Source organism: Manis pentadactyla, chromosome 7 (assembly GCF_030020395.1).
Source record: "Manis pentadactyla isolate mManPen7 chromosome 7, mManPen7.hap1, whole genome shotgun sequence".
Classification (NCBI taxonomy): Eukaryota; Metazoa; Chordata; class Mammalia; order Pholidota; family Manidae; genus Manis; species Manis pentadactyla.
In genome coordinates this window covers 27,561,919-27,580,111 of record NC_080025.1, presented here as the reverse complement: position 1 = coordinate 27,580,111, position 18,193 = coordinate 27,561,919, and the positions used below count along the sequence as shown (strand labels likewise).

The window sequence follows — 18,193 nt, the reverse complement described above, 5'->3', positions numbered from 1 at the left end:
GTGCAATCTAAAAAAAAAACCAAAACAAAACAGAAAAAGAGTCATAATTACAGAGAACAAACTGGTGATTGCCAGAGGGGAGGGGAATGGGGAGATGGGCAAAGTAAGTGTATAAAGAGGAACAAACTTACAGTTATGAAATAAGTAATGGGGCTGTAAAGTACAGCACAGGGAATATAGTCAGTAATATTCTAATAATTACGGATGGTGACAGATGGTAACTCCACCGATCATGGTGAGCATTTAGTAATACATAATTATCGAATCACTGTGTTGTACACCTGGAACTAATATTGTATATCAATGGCACTTCAATAAAAAAAGTAATTTCAGTGCAAAAATCACGAAATTCTTTAGCTCCCATAATGGTATTTGCTCACTTTCTCCTATTAAAATCACACATAGGCTGAAAAGTTTGCAATCATTTTTTTAATTTTTGTATCATTATTCTACAATTACAGAAAGAACATTATGTTTACTAGGTTCCCCCTTTAACAAGTCCCCCCCACATACCCCTTCACAGTCACTAGCAATCATTTTAATGAGTTTTTTCTTTGTTACACTTAAAATGTGTACATCCATTCAGACTTTAATTCTGCCCCCACAGACCAAAAAAATTTTTTTAAATCAAAGAAATTCAGAGGCTTTGATTTTATACATTTGCTCTCTTGAATCACATCTCGCCTGTCTGTTAGTGTAGGACAATTCCCCTGAACATGAGAGCTGCCCAGTAGTAGCAGTGAACTATATTTAAAAAAACGGAGCTACCTAAATGTCTCTTTCTCAAAAAAAAAAAAAAGAAAAGAAAAAGAAAATACCTCTGGGCAGCAATACTTCTAAAGTTTTAAGCAATTTGTTTAAGTTTTGAGTCACCCATTCAAAATCTCTGTGCCTTTATGTGCTCACTAGAAACATCAAATATCGTACGTTCTCACTAGGTGTACCATATCACACACCAGGTTGATTTCACAGCTAAGTGTTATGCATTATGGAGCAGTCAGGATTGGAAAGGGCAGTTCTTGTGTGTCAGGTGGCCCTGCCTACAAACCACAGAGGTTTCAGCTAAACTCTAGGGCTTTACATGGGAGGCAGAATCTTGAGGAAAGCTGATCTTCATTCAAAGATCCTGGTATGAGCAGCAATATAAAAGCACATTTCTGTAACCTTCTTAACATTTCCTTTGCAAGCCCACTCTCTGAATTCCTGGGACACTGCATTTTGTACCATTGTGTTTTGACAGGCAGCGATCTATTAAATTTGTTCTATAATGATACACATACATTTTTAAAAGCAGTATGTCAAAGTAGATACGGCGGAATCTAAACTGGTTGAACAAGAGTGCGTGACCGGTGTGTTTTAGAGCTGTGCGTCTCGAGCTCTAATGTGTGCATGAATCACACAGAGGATCTTGTATCAGTGCTGATCTGGAGGTCAGGGTTGGGGCCTGGGATTCTGCATTTACAATAACACTCCCAGTAAGCATATCATTGCTTCCAGTTCATGAGCCACACTTTGAGTAGCAAGAATTTTGAGAATGAGGTATTTGCGTTGTTCTGGGACCTGTCAGAATTCAACAACTCTTTGTCCTTCTTCCTCTAGCAATTCCCTGAAGTTTTCCAAACTGTTAGCCATAATTCTTAGTACCTGGTTCACTGCTGCAGGATTCATTCACCTGGTAAGCATCTCCTCAGACCCTCTACTGTTGTTTCTTTAAAATATGGAGGTAAACCTTTTGAAGTCTTATCTCCATTCCTGTACCCAATGTGAGGGTTATCTTTTCACTTCCCTTTTCTGGGTTTTCTTCACCCCCATAATATCACTCATTAAGGTGTATCTCCTACATTCAAGGTGTATTTATATCCCCTCTGTCAGCTTCCCAAACCTGCTTTTAGGAAAGGATCTAATAAGCTTACCCTTCAGAGGTACAGGTAATAGGTAAAACTTATCACTGTATCATCAGAGGGGTTCAAGCATATTGAAAAAGAATTAAGAGTCAAAAAAATGAACTCAGAGAGAATTTCACACAATAAAAGCAGGGGAGTTATGGGTAAAGAGTTGCTGAGTCGCAAAGGGGAGATTTGGGACTTTCTTAGTTCTGAAGTCCTTCTGTATATGTAGCTACCTCCTGCCAATGGGAAAGGTTAGATCTTATCTCACATAGTCAGGGACATAATAATGGATTTCAACAATAAGAAACTCCTGGACTTACTGCTTGAGGACATTTGAGGAGCAGTCATTATAAAATGCAGAAATTGAAGTGGGATGTTAAAAACCTGAAGAGACCTTGGAGAAAGGTGACCAAAGTCCTTTCATTTGAGTCCTCCCCTCAAAATTTATTAAAACAATAAGGAAAAGAAGTTTTAAAACCATCTTCAGTTCATAAAGAAACATGTCAAACACCAAATGCAAACTATGATGTGAACCTTCAAAAAATCTGAGGCTGGCCACATGCCTCCTCCGCACTCAAGCAGAAGAGAGATTCCACAGATACAAGGGTCACTGTGAGTGGCAAAGGCGGATCCCTGGATCTGCAGGGATGGACCTCGGCACCTGGGCGTCCCTGGGAGAAGCAGGCATCAGCGTCCCTGTGGAGACCGATTGGCCATCACAGAGGCAGATAACGCGAACGGCTGTGGCCATGGCGACAGGACTTGTTTGCCTTCCGGTGAGTGAGGGACTCTGAGGCTGAATATGGACTATATGTGTATTTCACTGGACTTAATTACGTTTTCATTTTTTCTTTTCTATTTTCTTATTGCTTGATAACTTTTATGGAGAGCTCACATAAAAAATGGATTCCTGGATTCTTTGAGAAAACACAAGGTTCTGGCAGCCCACTCTCCCAAGGCCACCCCCAGCCATAGTCAAAAACTAGCTGTTCCCGTGTGAATAGGACGCACTCCTGGGTTGCACACGATCTCCACTAGGCTCACTTGAATCATGAAAGTCTTTTGTGTAGCTCTTCTAAGCATGTGAACATGTGCCCCGGTTGGGCCTCCAGCCACTCAGGAGAGGAGACCTCTAGCCATGGTGTGTACAGAAAGGAGGAGAAGCAACCAGATGAGAAAAAAAAAAAAAGCAGATTTTCTAGAGAGGATATTTGAAATGACAAACCATAATAAAACCTGATCGTCTCAACTCACCATCTTTCCACACTCACACTGTCCTTCGGCTAAAAGCAAATACCATTCAAAGATGAGTATTGACCAAAAAGTAATCCATATGGTGCCTGTGTTTAAATTCTGCCAAAAATAGTAAGGGCATAATGGTGGAAAGCAGAGAAATATAACAACAGTTATGTAATAGTTATAAGAACAATTACAAGATGATTTGCCCAAGGGAAAGAAGGAAGAGTTAAAAAAGAAAAAAACCATCCATATTTGAGAAAACATACAAATGAAAAGGCTTTAAACCATTGAAAATAATAACTCAAACAAAATACATAAGATTTTAAATAAAAGATTATTGAGGTGTAGCAGGAGTTGAAAAGGTGCTGAAAGATATGAGAAAAAGAAGCAAAAAGCATTCTAAAGCTGAAAACCACAGCAAAGATAACCAAAATGTAATAAATGTGACAAAAACATGCTCAGAAATATGGTAGGCAGGACCGAGGCAAAAAATACTGCCAGGAGAAAGAACAGAGGTTCTTAAGAAACAGGAAAAATGGGTGATGTCGATTCAAGAAACTATAAAGTTAGTGTTGTTCCTGAAGAAAAGGACACAATAAACGGCCCCAGCAAAGTGTTTTAAAATAAAGTCTTGAGTCTGTGGGCTAAATAGTTTGCTGTATCGCAGGAAAAATAAGCATAAATTATTTATTGCAACCATTTGGAGCAGTCACTGACCTTCAAGGATCAGGAGCGAATCCAAGTAGAACAAAGCAAAGTCTGTATGAAGGGGACAGAATGAAACGAGCCTCAGATTTTTTGGCAATATATATCAAATACCAGAAGTTGACAGAGCTGTGTCTGTGAAGTTTGTATGAAGAGAAGTGTAACCTGACCTGTCATTTTAAGCATGCAAGAGAAAATAGAGCCCATGTGAGCCCTTCTTAAAAATGTGTCTTAATGATAAAATCCAGCCACATAGGAGATGAATCCTGGTTAAGAATTCAAGAATGAGGAAACCCCCCTAAAAAGTGGTGGTGGTGATGAATGAATGAATTTAAAGTGGAATAAAGACAAAACAAGGGAATTACATGTATAGACCAGGACAAGCATGTACAATGTAAAATAATAAGGCTGATACAAATAATGGGAGGTAAACGAAGAAGGAAGACTATCCTCATTCCCTAAAGTTGAGACATAAAGTTTAAAAACATAACATTTCAGTTCTGAAATATGGAGTGAAAAACAGATCATTCAGTTTCTAAACATTGGTCCATAGTCCTTTATCCTAACTCTTATTTCCCATGTGGGACTGATGGGTAAGAGGAAGAGCAGAGGGGACCAGCAGACGAGCAAGAGGCTGCCAGCTCTTAGGAGGGTTTCAACCACTGAAGTAACACTCCCAGAGAGAGTGAGGCTTCTTTCAGGTTGGAATAAATTTAGTTTTAGTTTATACAACATGTTATGCAAGGGTATGACTGAATCCCTATCCTGAGATTTTAAAAGACACTGTAAAGTCTTAGCTTAAAGGAAACTGTCCCAAGCAACTCTGGTACACCTGAAAAAAAGAAAAAACATAAATACATATGGTTTAAATCTGTGTGATTTAAGCTTGGTTTTGTTATAGTACCCTGATCTCAGAAAATAGTGAGGACTCCAGCAGTCCGCGGAAGCAGATTAATAGACTTTGCAACAAAGTCCACTCCCAGCCATGGGAGTTAAGTGTAGACACAATCTCTTAATCTAGAGGGGGCAGTGTAGGAATCCATCCTCTTAAGATGCTCCTCTAATTTAAGAAAGGGTCAGCCCTTGGTGTGTCTCTGAAAAAATAATCGAATACCTGAGCAAACTATATTATTTCTAAGTTCCATTCTAGTTGCTAACAACAGAACAAAAAACTTACTCTCCCCAGCCGTCTCTAGCCTTTGATCATTTTTGTGCTAAATATAGAAATGGAAACATCTAGGAACTATGTAAGCGGTTTGAAAAAAATGTCTAAAAGTGGAAAAACCAAGGGAAATTTTATATATTGCATGTAATTGTTCTATATGATGACATATATTTTATAAGTTTATATACACTATAAAGTACAGTGTCATTGCCTTACTCTTTTAATTTAATATAAAAATGGTAATCTGACAAATTTAGTTTCTGTAAAATGTAAAGTCTTAGAAGGAAAATCAGAAAAATATTTTTCAGGTCTTTTCTTTAAATCACTGAAAAGATTTTTGTGGGGGTGGGGAGAAATAACTTGTTTGCTTTTTCTTAGACACTAGTATTCACGTGCTTAAGCTCATTTTAGTGCCTGTCTCCTTAGTGATAATCATAAGCTGGTGAAAACTGACAGTGAATGAATAATAATTGCTCAATCTGAGAGCCTTTGGAATTCCATGGCTCCAGGATGCAATGATGTGCCCACATGGAAAGAGATACCAGGCAGCCAGTCCCCAGTGGAACATTCCAGATGTGGGCTCAAGCCACATTCCCCCTCAGATTTCAGCAATAATCACAATGCAGGAAAACAAGACTTCACAGTCACTGCCCACAAATTGCAAACCCTTCGCAGCAACATAGGAATCATTTCATATTTCATGTGGATTGAATTAAGCGAAACTTCATTAATCCAACATTTTGCCTACTATCTATAAATTTTCACTTGGCTTCCATTCATAGACCTTTTCTAAGTCTTCTGTCTTTGAACAGGTGGAAAATTCTGGCTCAAAGGTAGAAATTCACAGAATATAACGTATTTTGAGTCCATTTACCTGGTCATGGCAACAGCGTCAACTGTTGACTTTGGAGATGTGGTGGCCAAGACATGCCTAGGATGGACCATCATTTTCTTCACCCTGGGGAGTTTGGTAAAGAATATTTTTAATATCTTTAGATACTAAACCAAAGCTATAAAAACCAAAGCACACAGTTAATGGTGAGAAATAGCAGTATAGGTTTGAAAGTGAATGTTGCACTATTCAGAGTAAGTGTCAAATGAAAATGAAGATACATTGATCCCATATTTTGCAAACTCCATCCCCTGGAGCACATGATGTAATTACTTGATTGCCAGGGAGGAGGATGGTAGTCAAAGGAAAGCAGATTTTCCTTATTTGGCTCTACATTGACTTGAACAACCCTATCTATATTCCTTCATCTTTTGCCCATCAAATTAAAATCTTTCTTCCAAAGAAGGGCATTTGAGATATGATCTGAAGAACACTGCATTCTTTCCAGCCTAGATGAATAAGCTCTCCAAACCAGATGAGTGAACATCTGTACTTGATTTAGGAGTGTGTCCCAGACAGAGGAAGCCTCCTTTTCTCATAGTGACTTCAATTTCAGTCCCTTAAAAACCTTAGCAGACTTCTTGCTCCACCTTTCTGATGTTCCCCTGTCCACCTTGGAAAATCTCCCCATTTCACTCATTTTCCCTTAACCCTGCTCTGTTCCATATGCTTTACTTCCTCCAAGGCCCTGAATAGTATCAATCAGAGAATCAGAAGCACAGATAGTGACGAGGGAACAAAGCCGGCAGGAAGGTCTCCTTGCTGCTTGACTTTGCTTTCATCATTCAGAATGCTGAAAAGCGTTTTATTACATTTTAACAAAATGCAAAGGCTGACGTAAGGAAGAGAAATGGCCTGCCTTTTAAAATACAGTTCAAAGCCATGCACCTTCTAGAGGAGGGAAGTTTTATGTACCTCCTTTCTCCTTTGTAATCTTTGGGAGAATCCTTGGAAGGAATAAGGCCTCAGGTGTTATTTGTTGATCATTTTAGATACTGTTTGCAAACTATGTCCTTGAAATGGTGGAACTTTTTGTCAACAAGAGAAAATACACCAGTTCCTATAAAGTGGTCAAAGGGAAGAAGTAAGTAGCTTTCAAGTCTAATTTCTATAGTTTGAGATAGACTACTAGTCTCCTATCTCTTTCTAAACACCTATTACCTGGCATCAGTGAATATACTGGCAAGGCCCTCCATTCACAAAGAGGGTTATGCTAGAATAAATGCCCTAAGAAGATGATGTGTGCTAATTGATACAAACTATAGATGAAACATAAGGGGAGTAAATCAACTAAAATGGTGGATAATGTCATTCACTGTGAAATATTGATTGTGGCAATATTTCTATATTCTTTATTGCTAATTTTCTCTTATAGCCATTACTGGTTGTCTGGTTAACTTATGACTAACTTTATATAACGGATCAACTTAAAGCCACGGTTTGAATATAAAATAATTACTTCAAGTCAATTGTCTCACAAAAATTCCCCTAAGCATTCTGGGCTCATTCATGGCAGAGGTAACTCTTGAGTGGGGAGCAATTTTAGCCTCTGTAGCACTCCTACAGCTCTTTGTTGCCAGGAGGGAAATGGAGTAGGACTTGTTTGTACCTTATTTCTCTGTAGACACATGTTACATCGGTTTGCATTGTGGGTTTTCTCTTCTAAGAAAAAGAGAGTGGTCTTAAATTTGAAGTGTTTCTTTCTTTTTTTTTTTTCCCCACCTAATCTCCATCTACTGTAAAGGAAAGAGGCACAAAGGATACTCCCTTGGAGTATCCTCTTGACCGGATGAAATTAGATAAAACCAAGACTGACCTAGGAGTTTTAAGAGGAAAGTTAAACAATAATAATAACACTAATAATGATACAAATGAAAAACAATTATGGAAAACAGTGAAATAAACTAGATAAGCCAAAGTCAGACCCAATTCATCTCAGGAAATAGGTATAGGATACATGCTAGATTAGCCATTAAAGGTCTGGGAAATTCAAGGTTAACTTAGGCTAAAACTGTGGTTTCACTTTCCTTTAATAAAAAATGGAAAAATAGATTCTTTATATTAAGGCTGAGGGAATTGATGTCTGTTTTTCACCGTGAAAGTTAGAATTTTTGCATAGATTTTTGCTCTAGGTGTTTCTCCACTGGACTCACTCTTCTGTAACTACTAGGTAACTTTAGATGTGAAAGATAAACTGGAATAACCTAGTTTCCAGGGCCACCTGTGTCCTACTATTTTGACTTTGGGAAAATCAGTGAACCTTTCGGATCCTTAGTTGTTCCCCAGTGAGAAAGGACTAGATCAGCCATGTAGGAATCAAGTGAAATAACACATGTGCAGGTCCAGTCTAAGTTCTTCCTAACCTGAAAAATCTAGCAATTCAACAGTTATGGATGTATTCCTGGAATGTTATGCATAATTTTCACATTTGGACCCATATGCTGTATGAAATTAGCTGGATGCTACCGAAATCTGATGCTTCCTTTCTGTTGTGCAGATACAGTCCTTAGTGTTTCTATTTTACATATCTGGGTGATGTAAACAGGATACTATTTAAACCTAAGTTTAAGTTTTATTTAAAACTAAGTTCCTGGCAAGTAGTTCCTTGACAGGAAGATACTTCTGTTCCTCGGATGATCCGTGTCACCTGTACTTACCACCTAGGTTCATCGTGGTGAGTGGAAACATCACTGTGGACAGTGTGACTGCCTTCCTGAGGAAGTTTCTCCACTGCAAGTCAGTGGAAATCAACACCAAGATTGTTTTCCTGGGAGAGTAAGTGTATCCATCTGGCTCTTGAGCTCTAAATTAAAACTTGAAATATGTGTGAATTGTTTTTTAATGTGAGGAAGATACCCTTATAATATTCTTAGAAAATTAGGAAATAATAAGCAAAAAGAAAAAGCAATCGCATTACCAGAGCTAACCTCTGAAAATACTTTGAAATCTATCTTACCAGATGTTTTTCTGTGTGTGTATATATATATATATTATTTTAGTGAACCCCCTATGGTATAGGTCATTCTACACCCTTTTTTATTATATCTGATGATAATTTTGTACATAAGTCTGGTGTACTTAATAATTATTATTCTACTGTTAATTCTTAAAATTGGAAATGTAAAGTTCAAATAGATGCAGAAAAGGTCACTTTTGATATTTTTGTTCTATTAAGTTTACCTTTCTACAAGCAGAGTCCAAGTCAAATATTTTGTGAAACACTGGAAAATGGATACTTGATATAAAAAGATGTTTAAGTAGGCTAAGTGGTTGCTTACTGTTTCTACAATTTCGGTTCTTAGCAAGATTGAACAGTTTTTGTGTGCTTGGATGTTTTCCATTCCTTTTTGAAATTTGTCTTCATTTCTTTCATCCTTTTTTCTACGAGGATGGTCATCTGTTGTTTTACCGACTTTTAAGCACCCTTAATATATTTTAATATATTTTTATATTAGCCCTATTGCGTCTTACACTGTAAATAATTTTTTCACTCTTTGCCTTTTTTCTGTGTGTGTGTTTTTACTTTAATACAGAAACATTTGATTTATATGTACTCCAGCCAATTAACTCTTTCATTTTGGCTTCTTGCTTACCCGACAAATATACAGAATTAAGCAAATATTTCTTTAGCATTTTTATGTTTTCATATTGAAATGTTTATAGTTAAGCTCTCTGCAATTGATTCTGTGCAATATGTACAGACTTCTTTACTATATTTATTTAATGTGTACTAACTTCTTTAATATATATTTATTTATTATTTTTATTTAATGTATATTAAATAGATGTATATATATAAAATGAATCATTTTATTTAATATATACCAACTAATTTGTTTATTAATGGGAACTAACTCCTTTATTTTGTCCAAATGGTTAAGCAGTTATACAAGCACAACACACTAAATACATCAGACATATTTGAAATGACATATTGATCTTATACAGGATTGTATATGGAATCACCTCAACCTTCATGCATTTTACAGTTGAACATTCCGTACTTTTTACTTTAGGACATGTCCGATCCACCGTAACTTTGGGCTCTCATATATCAGGTAGCCAATAAGCATTTTGATGTTGATGGGCGGCTAGCAGTTCTGTTTCATTGCTATGCCTGTCTTTTCAGTAATTTGTGTATTGAATCCTTACTCCAGAAAAACAGTAAGAAAACCAAAGTGCTAAAACTAGTAATAAGAGGTTAGTAATTACAATCCAATTATGACAAAGAGGAAAACATCAATGTTACAGAAAGTGACATATTTTATCCTTTGCTGTATTTTCAGGGACTAATACAGGTTATTGCATGTCCTAATCAAGATAATGAATGAAATTTTTAAAATGGTAAATGTTGGCAGCATCCATGTAGAATTTTTCCAATCACAAATGTAGTCTTATGACTCCAGGTCTCTATGCTTCATCAGACATTCTCTACAACTCCACATTCACACATATAATTGCCTATTGGATATTTGTACCCTAGTGTTTCAAAGGTTCCTCAGACTCAACATTTTCAAAAGTAAATTCACGATCTTATGCTCCCTTTCCATCTCACAAGGCAAATAAAAAAATTAAAGGAAGAAAGAAAACAGCATTTCTAGCATTTTCTGTTTCAGTAAATGTGACCTCATCATCACAGCTTCTTACAGCAAAAAACCAGGCATTGCCTTTGATACCCTCCTTCTCAAACCCTATGAACATTAGCTTCAATGTCATCATTTTCATCTCCTAAATAAATACTAATTCTGTTTCTGCCAATTCGTCTCCACTATCACCACCTTATTCAAGTTATTACTCTGTCTCTCCCACATTTCTGTAAAGGCCACTTTATTGATTTGTTCTTTTTGCTCAGGAGCCCCATCCCCTAACTTTATATGACCAATTTATTCCCCTCCTTCAGCACTTAGAGAGTCCTTGCCTCTCCAAGCTCTCTGAATTAGTGTCTGTCAATTCTTCTCTCTCATTACTCCACTGTGTTTCCTTTAAAGCAATTGTCACAATCTGTAATTGTGGTAGATGTTCCTGTAATACCAGCTGTTAGCATTTCCTTCCCTTACAGTACATTCATGCTGCTCCTCTCAATAAAAGATGGAATCTCTTTCTCCTTCCTCTGAATCTGGGCCAGATTGGCTTGATTTGATAAGTAGAATGTGGCAGAGGTGATGCTTGGCTAGTTGCAGGCCTCCCTTTAAGATGACAGGCAGTTTCACTGTCCTGAATCCCTAAACCATCATGGAAAAGGTGACACTAGCTTGCTGAGGAGAAGGCCCAGCCAGCTCTCAGCTACTCCAGTCGTATAGCTGAGATAACAGTCATAGGTGGAAAGTTATCTTGGAATTTCTAGCCCCCAGTCAAGCTCCCTGATGAATGTACCCACGTGACTGACCACGTTTAACATTGTAGAACAGCAGAATTACCTGTCTGAGACCAGCCAGCCTACAAAATCATGAGAAATAATGTACCACTGTCATAAGTCAACAGTTCCAGAATGGTTTGTTTTGTGGAAAGAGGTAACCAATATAAAGAGTTGTACTTGAGGTGGGGGGCTATCATAGTAAAAGCCAAAAATATGGCCTTTCCTTGGAACTAGTGGTAGGCAAGGACTGGAAACGTTACGTGGATTCTCTTAGAGACCATAAAACAATGAGGAAAAATTGCTGTAGGGTACTGGAGGAAGAGCAGGGTTTTGGTAACAATGTCACCAAAAATAACACGGAAGGCTGGAAATGTACCTAGGGAAACTGTCTAAGAAGATTTCCTGGAAGACTGTTGGGAGCAGTGGGGCCTAAGGATGTCTGCTCCCTCCATTACCTCCCACCCCGGTTTCTTTTCCTCAGGAGCATCAGTTGCAGTTTTCCCATTCCTGACTCATAATGGTTTGTTGAGTGTTGAGGAGGTGGTTCATGGGTCTTCAGATGGGAAGGTGCTGTGCCTGAGAAGCCCCATTCATGTCTAGACCTAATGTAGTTGACAAGGTCCAGAACTTAGAGCTGATGCTTTAAAGACATGAGACTTGGGGGAGAAAGTGAGAGCATTTTGTACAGTGAAATATGTGAATTCTTGTGACCAGATGGCACACTGTGTTAGATTGTTTTTAAAAGATGGCTACTAACCATTCCTCCCAAATGTTTAAACATATTCTTCTCCTAACAAAAGTCTAGCCTATTTTCCCTTGTATGGGCTGGAGTATTGACTCTTTTTAATCAATCAAATGTGCAAAAGTGACTGGGCCAGTTGTGGGCCCAGCCCGTAAGAAGCCTAGCAGGCCTCTTGCAGCCCTGAATGACCGTATATGAAGTCCAGCCACTCTGGTGGAGAGGCAGTCCATCCCGCCACCAGCAACTCCAGCTAGCCCAGTTACGGGACAACTCTTGCATGCTCTCGTGGATGTCCTAGCCCACTGGCTCTTTCAGCTAAATGCAATCATATAAAGCAGACCCACACAGGATAGAAGAATTGTCCAGCTGAGCTCAGTCAAACCAAAGAATATCAAGAAATAATAATTTGTTATGTAAGCCACAAAGATCTTGCAAGATTTTGTGCAAAAATTTGATAGCTGATACAGAAATTGTCAATTTTCTTTCTTTGGTTATTTATTATTTTTTTAAAAATCTAAGATACTATGCTATCAAATGTCATAAAGGTAAACTTCTGATTTATACTTTTATAAGTCATATTCCTTAGTGGCATGCAACAAAAACTAACTATGGATAAATTAAAGCAGAAAGGAATGTATAAATAGGTATTATGTAGCTCTCATAATCTCCAGAAGAGCCATATAACAAGCCTTAGAGAATATACAACATGGAATAGTGATAATATGATGCTTATTTATAAATGTATATTTTTTAAGTTCATTTATATTTATAGGTATTTTGATATTTTCTGATACTAGAAATACTGTCATTATGTTTTCTAGTATTTTGCTATTGGTATAAAAAAACAATTGACATTTGTATATTAATCTTCTATCTAATCATATTACTAAATTCCACTAGTATTTTTTTTTTTTTAGATAATTATTTTTTACTGAAGGGTAGTTGACACACAGTATTACATTACATTAGTTTCAAGTGTACAACACAGTGATAAAACATTTATATACATAATTCTAGGTTCCAGCTATCACCCTACCAAGCTGTTACAATATCTTGACTATATTCCTTATGCTATACATTACATCCCATTTACTTATTTATTTTACCATTGGAAGTCTGTCCTTTTTTTTTTTTTTTTGTGAGGGCATCTCTCATATTTATTGATCAAATGGTTGTTAATGACAATAAAATTCTGTATAGGGGAGTCAATGCTCAATGCACAATCATTAATCCACCCCAAGCCTAATTTTCGTCAGTCTCCAATCTTCTGAGGCGTAACAAACAAGTTCTTACATGTAGAACAAATTCTTACATAGTAAATAAGTTCTTACATGGTGAACAGTACAAGGGCAGCCATCACAGAAACTTTCGGTTTTGCTCATGCATTATGAACTATAAACAGTCAGTTCAAATATGAATACTCATTTGGTTTTTATACTTGATTTATATGTGGATACCACATTTCTCTCTTTATTATTATTATTATTAATAATATAATACTGAAGTGGTAGGTAGATACAAGATAAAGGTAGAAAACATAGTTTAGTGTTTTAAGAGAGCAAATGTAGATGAACAGGTGTGTGCCTGTAGACTACGTGTTAATCCAAGTTAGACAAGGGCAATAAAACATCCACGTATGCAGAAGATTTCTCTCAGAACAGGGGGGTGAGGTTCTAAGCCTCACCTCTGTTGATCCCCGATTTCTCACCTGATGACCCCCCTGCGACTGTGCCTGTCTTAGGTTGTTCCTCCCTTGAGGAATCTTACCCGTCTCTGGCTTACCAGTCATCTTCCGGGGCCATACAGGGAAATGTAAAGTTGGTAACTGAGAGAGAAGCCTTATTGTTTGAAAAGGTTAGCTTTTTACTTCTTTGCATATTTATGCCCTGTAGCTTCTATGCCCAGCATTTGTCTTGAGGTACCTTTACCACTTGGAAGAATTATGATACTCGGTAAATTTGATATGAGGCACGAATTCTATTTAAGGGTTGTAATTAGGAAGGAAGAAGAAAAGCTATAGAAGTAGCAGGTAGAAAAAAACATGGGAAGATTGATTATTTCTTTGACATATCTTCTTGTAGAGGAACTTCAGCATGTATAGGTTTTAAACTACTACTTAAATTGCGCACACACATTAACATAATAGGAGTATAGTTACATAACCAAAGCATACCTGTAATTACCAGCCATGTCCAGTGAAACCAAGAAAACCAGTTAGGCACCTTAGGCATTTGTGAAAACTTATCTATGATATGGTGGATATTGTCCAACAGAACTTGAACAGTCAGTCTGAGAGAAATCAGACAAATTAAAACAACCCATTCCTGGGGAATGTTCACATCCCTTATGTTCTTTTAACAGTAAATAGTCTGTAGTTGTAAGATTTTGGAGTGCTACAATTTGCACTTCTCCTAAATCTTGGTTGAGTTTCAACAGTATAGATCCAGTCAAATTTGTTGTTTTACTGTATGCACAGGCCAGCTTAGAAATCTCCTTCATTCCCATGGCAAATCCAGGAACTGATGAGTGCATCTACAGCTGTAGCAGTGCGTGGATCTTTGTTGGGGTTTTTTGATGATCATCTTCTGGCATGAGTCTTCCAGAGAGTGCTGATGTTGGAAGTTCTTTTTCATATCGTATCTTAGTTCATTTTTGGGGTAGCCCAATTAGGCTTTGATCCTCTGTATAAATACAAACAGACCCTTTGCCTACACTTTTATATGCCCTTTATACCCTTGTGTAGAACTAACTGGATGTCTCCACACAGGAACTGCCTTTTTTTTTCTGGTGTCATTAATCTACACTTACATGACAAATATTATGTTTACTAGACTCTCCTCTATACCATGCCCCCCTATAAGCCCCTTTACAGTCACTGTCCATTAGCATAGCAAATGTTATAGAATCACTACTTGCCTTCTCTGTGTTGTACAGCCTTCCCCTTTTTTCCACCCCCCCCATGCATGCTACTCTTAATGCCCCCCTTCTTCTCCCCCCACTAATCCCTCCCTACCCACCCATCCTCCCCAGTCCCTTTCCCTTTGGTACCTGTTAGTCCATTCTTGAGTTCTGTGATTCTGCTGCTGTTTTGTTCCTTCAGTTTTTCCTTTGTTCTTATATTCCACAGATGAGTGAAATCATTTGGTATTTCTCTTTCTCTGCTTGGCTTGTTCCACTTAGCATAATACCCTCCAGCTTCATCCATGTTGCTGCAAATGGTAGGATTTGCCCTTTCTTATGGCTGAGTAGTATTCCATTGTGTATATGTACCACTTCTTCTTCATCCATTCATCTATCGATGGACATTTAGGTTGCTTCCAATTCTCGGCTATTGTAAATAGTGCTGTGATAAACACAGGGGTGCATTGGTCTTTCTCATACTTCATTGCTGCATTCTTAGGGTAAATTCCTAGGAGTGCAATTTCTGGGTCAAATGGTAAGTCTGTTTTGAGCATTTTGATGTACCTCCATACTGCTTTCCACAATGGTTGAACTAACTTACATTCCCACCAGCAGTGTAGGAGGGTTCCCCTTTCTCCACAGCCTCGCCAACATTTGTTGTTGTTTGTCTTTTGGATGGCAGCCATCCTTACTGGTGTGAGGTGATACCTCATTGTAGTTTTAATTTGCATTTCTCTGATAATTAGCGATGTGGAGCATCATTTCATGTGTCTGTTGGTCATCTGTATTTCTTTTTTGGAGAACTGTCTGTTCAGTTCCTCTGCCCATTTTTTAATTGGGTTATTTGTTTTTTGTTTGTTGAGGTGTGTGAGCTCTTTATATATTCTGGATGTCCAGCCTTTATCAGATGTGTCATTTTCAAATATATTCTCCCATACTGTAGGGTTCCTTTTTGTTCTATTGATGGTGTCTTTTGCTGTACAGAAGCTTTTCAGCTTAATATAGTCCCACTTGTTCATTTTTGCTGTTGTTTTCCTTGCCCGGGGAGATATGTTCAAGAAGAGGTCACTCATGTTTATGTCTAAGAGGTTTTTGCCTATGTTTTCTTCCAAGAGTTTAATGGTTTCATGACTTACATTCAGGTCTTTGATCCATTTTGAGTTTACTTTTGTATATGGGGTTAGACAATGGTCCAGTTTCATTCTCCTACATGTAGCTGTCCAGTTTTGACAGCACCATCTGTTGAAGAGACTGTCATTTTGCCATTGTATATCCATGGCTCCTTTATCAAATATTAATTGACCATATATGTCTGGGTTAATGTCTGGATTCTCTAGTCTGTTCCATTGGTCTGTGGCTCTGTTCTTGTGCCAGTACCAAATTGTCTTGATTACTATGGCTTTATAGTAGAGCTTGAAGTTTTGGAGTGAGATCCCCCCTACTTTATTCTTCTTTCTCAGGATTGCTTTGGCTATTCGGGGTTTTTGGTGTTTCCATATGAATTTTTGAATTATTTGTTCCAGTTCATTGAAGAATGTTGCTGGTAGTTTCATAGGGATTGCATCAAATCTGTATATTGCTTTGGGCAGGATGGCCATTTTGACCATATTAATTCTTCCTAGCCACGAGCATGGGATGAGTTTCCATCTGTTAGTGTCCCCCTTAATTTCTCTTAAGAGTGACTTGTAGTTTTCAGAGTATAAGTCTTTCACTTCTTTGGTTAGGTTTATTCCTAGGTATTTTATTTTTTTTGATGCAATTGTGAATGGAGTTGTTTTCCTGATTTCTCTTTCTGTTGGTTCATTGTTAGTGTATAGAAAGGACACAGACTTCTGTGTGTTGATTTTGTATCCTGCAACTTTGCTGTATTCCAATATCAGTTCTAGTAGTTTTGGGGTGGAGTCTTTAGGGTTTTTTATGTACAATATCCTGTCATCTGCAAATAGTGACAGTTTTACTTCTTCTTTACCAATCTGGATTCCTTGTATTTTTTTGTTTTGTCTGATTGCCATGGCTAGGACCTCCAGTACTATGTTAAATAACAGTGGGGAAAGTGGGCATCCCTGTCTAGTTCCTGATCTCAGAGGAAATGCTTTCAGCTTCTCACTGTTCAATATAATGTTGGCTGTGGGTTTATCATAGATGGCCTTTATTATGTTGAGGTACTTGCCCTCTATTCCCATTTTCCTGAGAGTTTTTATCATGAATGGATGTTGAACTTTGTCAAATGCTTTTTCAGCATCTATGGAGATGATCATGTGGTTTTTGTCTTTCTTTTTGTTGATGTGGTGGATGATGTTGATGGACTTTCAAATGTTGTACCATCCTTGCATCCCTGGGATGAATCCCACTTGGTCATGGTGTATGATCCTTTTGGTGTATTTTTGAATTCGGTTTGCTAATATTTTGTTGAGTATTTTTGCATCTATGTTCATCAGGGATATTGGTCTGTAGTTTTCTTTTTTGGTGGGGTCTTTGCCTGGTTTTGGTATTAGGGTGATGTTAGCTTCATAGAATGAGTTTGGGAGTATCCCCTTCTCCTCTATTTTTTGGAAAACTTTAAGGAGAATGGGTATTATGTCTTCCCTGTATGTCTGATAAAATTTTGAGGTAAATCCATCTGGCCCGGGGGTTTTGTTATTTGGTAGTTTTTTGATTACCGCTTCAATTTCGTTGCTGGTAATTGGTCTGTTTAGATTTTCTGTTTCTTTCAGGGTCAGTCATGGAAAGTTGTATTTTTCTAGGAAGTTGTCCATTTCTCCTAGGTTTCCCAGCTTGTTAGCATATAGGTTTTCATAGTATTCTCTAATAATTCTTTTTATTTCTGTGGGGTCCGTCGTGATTTTCCTTTCTCATTTCTGATACTGTTGATTTGTGTTGACTCTCTTTTCCTCTTAATAAGTCTGGCTAGAGGCTTATCGATTTTTTTATTTTCTCGAAGAACCAGCTCTTGGGTTCATTGATTTTTGCTATTGTTTTATTCTTCTCAATTTTATTTATTTCTTCTCTGATCTTTATTATGTCCCTCCTTCTGCTGACCTTAGGCCTCATTTGTTCTTCTTTTTCCAATTTTGATAACTGTGACATTAGACCATTCATTTGGGGTTGTTCTTCCTTTTTAAAATATGCTTGGATTGGTATATACTTTCCTCTTAAGACTGCTTTTGCTGCGTCCCACAGAAGTTGGGGCTTAGTGTTGTTGTTGTCATTTGTTTCCATATATTGCTGGATCTCCATTTTGATTTGGTCATTGATCCATTGATTATTTAGGAGCGTGTTGTTAAGCCTCCATGTGTTTGTGAGC

The 18,193-nt window shown here is 37.6% G+C and overlaps 1 protein-coding gene across 1 annotated transcript in view; it reads left to right on the top strand.

Annotated features, from left to right (window-relative positions):
• The window catches only part of KCNU1 (potassium calcium-activated channel subfamily U member 1), a gene marked incomplete at its 5' end in the record, with an annotated part of 115,270 nt that overhangs the window by 23,815 nt on the left and 73,262 nt on the right, over positions 1-18,193 (top strand). Inside the window, 4 exon segments of the mRNA XM_057504953.1 lie at positions 1,600-1,695; positions 5,821-5,968; positions 6,883-6,974; positions 8,555-8,665. Of these exon segments, the coding sequence (XP_057360936.1) occupies positions 1,600-1,695; positions 5,821-5,968; positions 6,883-6,974; positions 8,555-8,665 (447 nt within the window).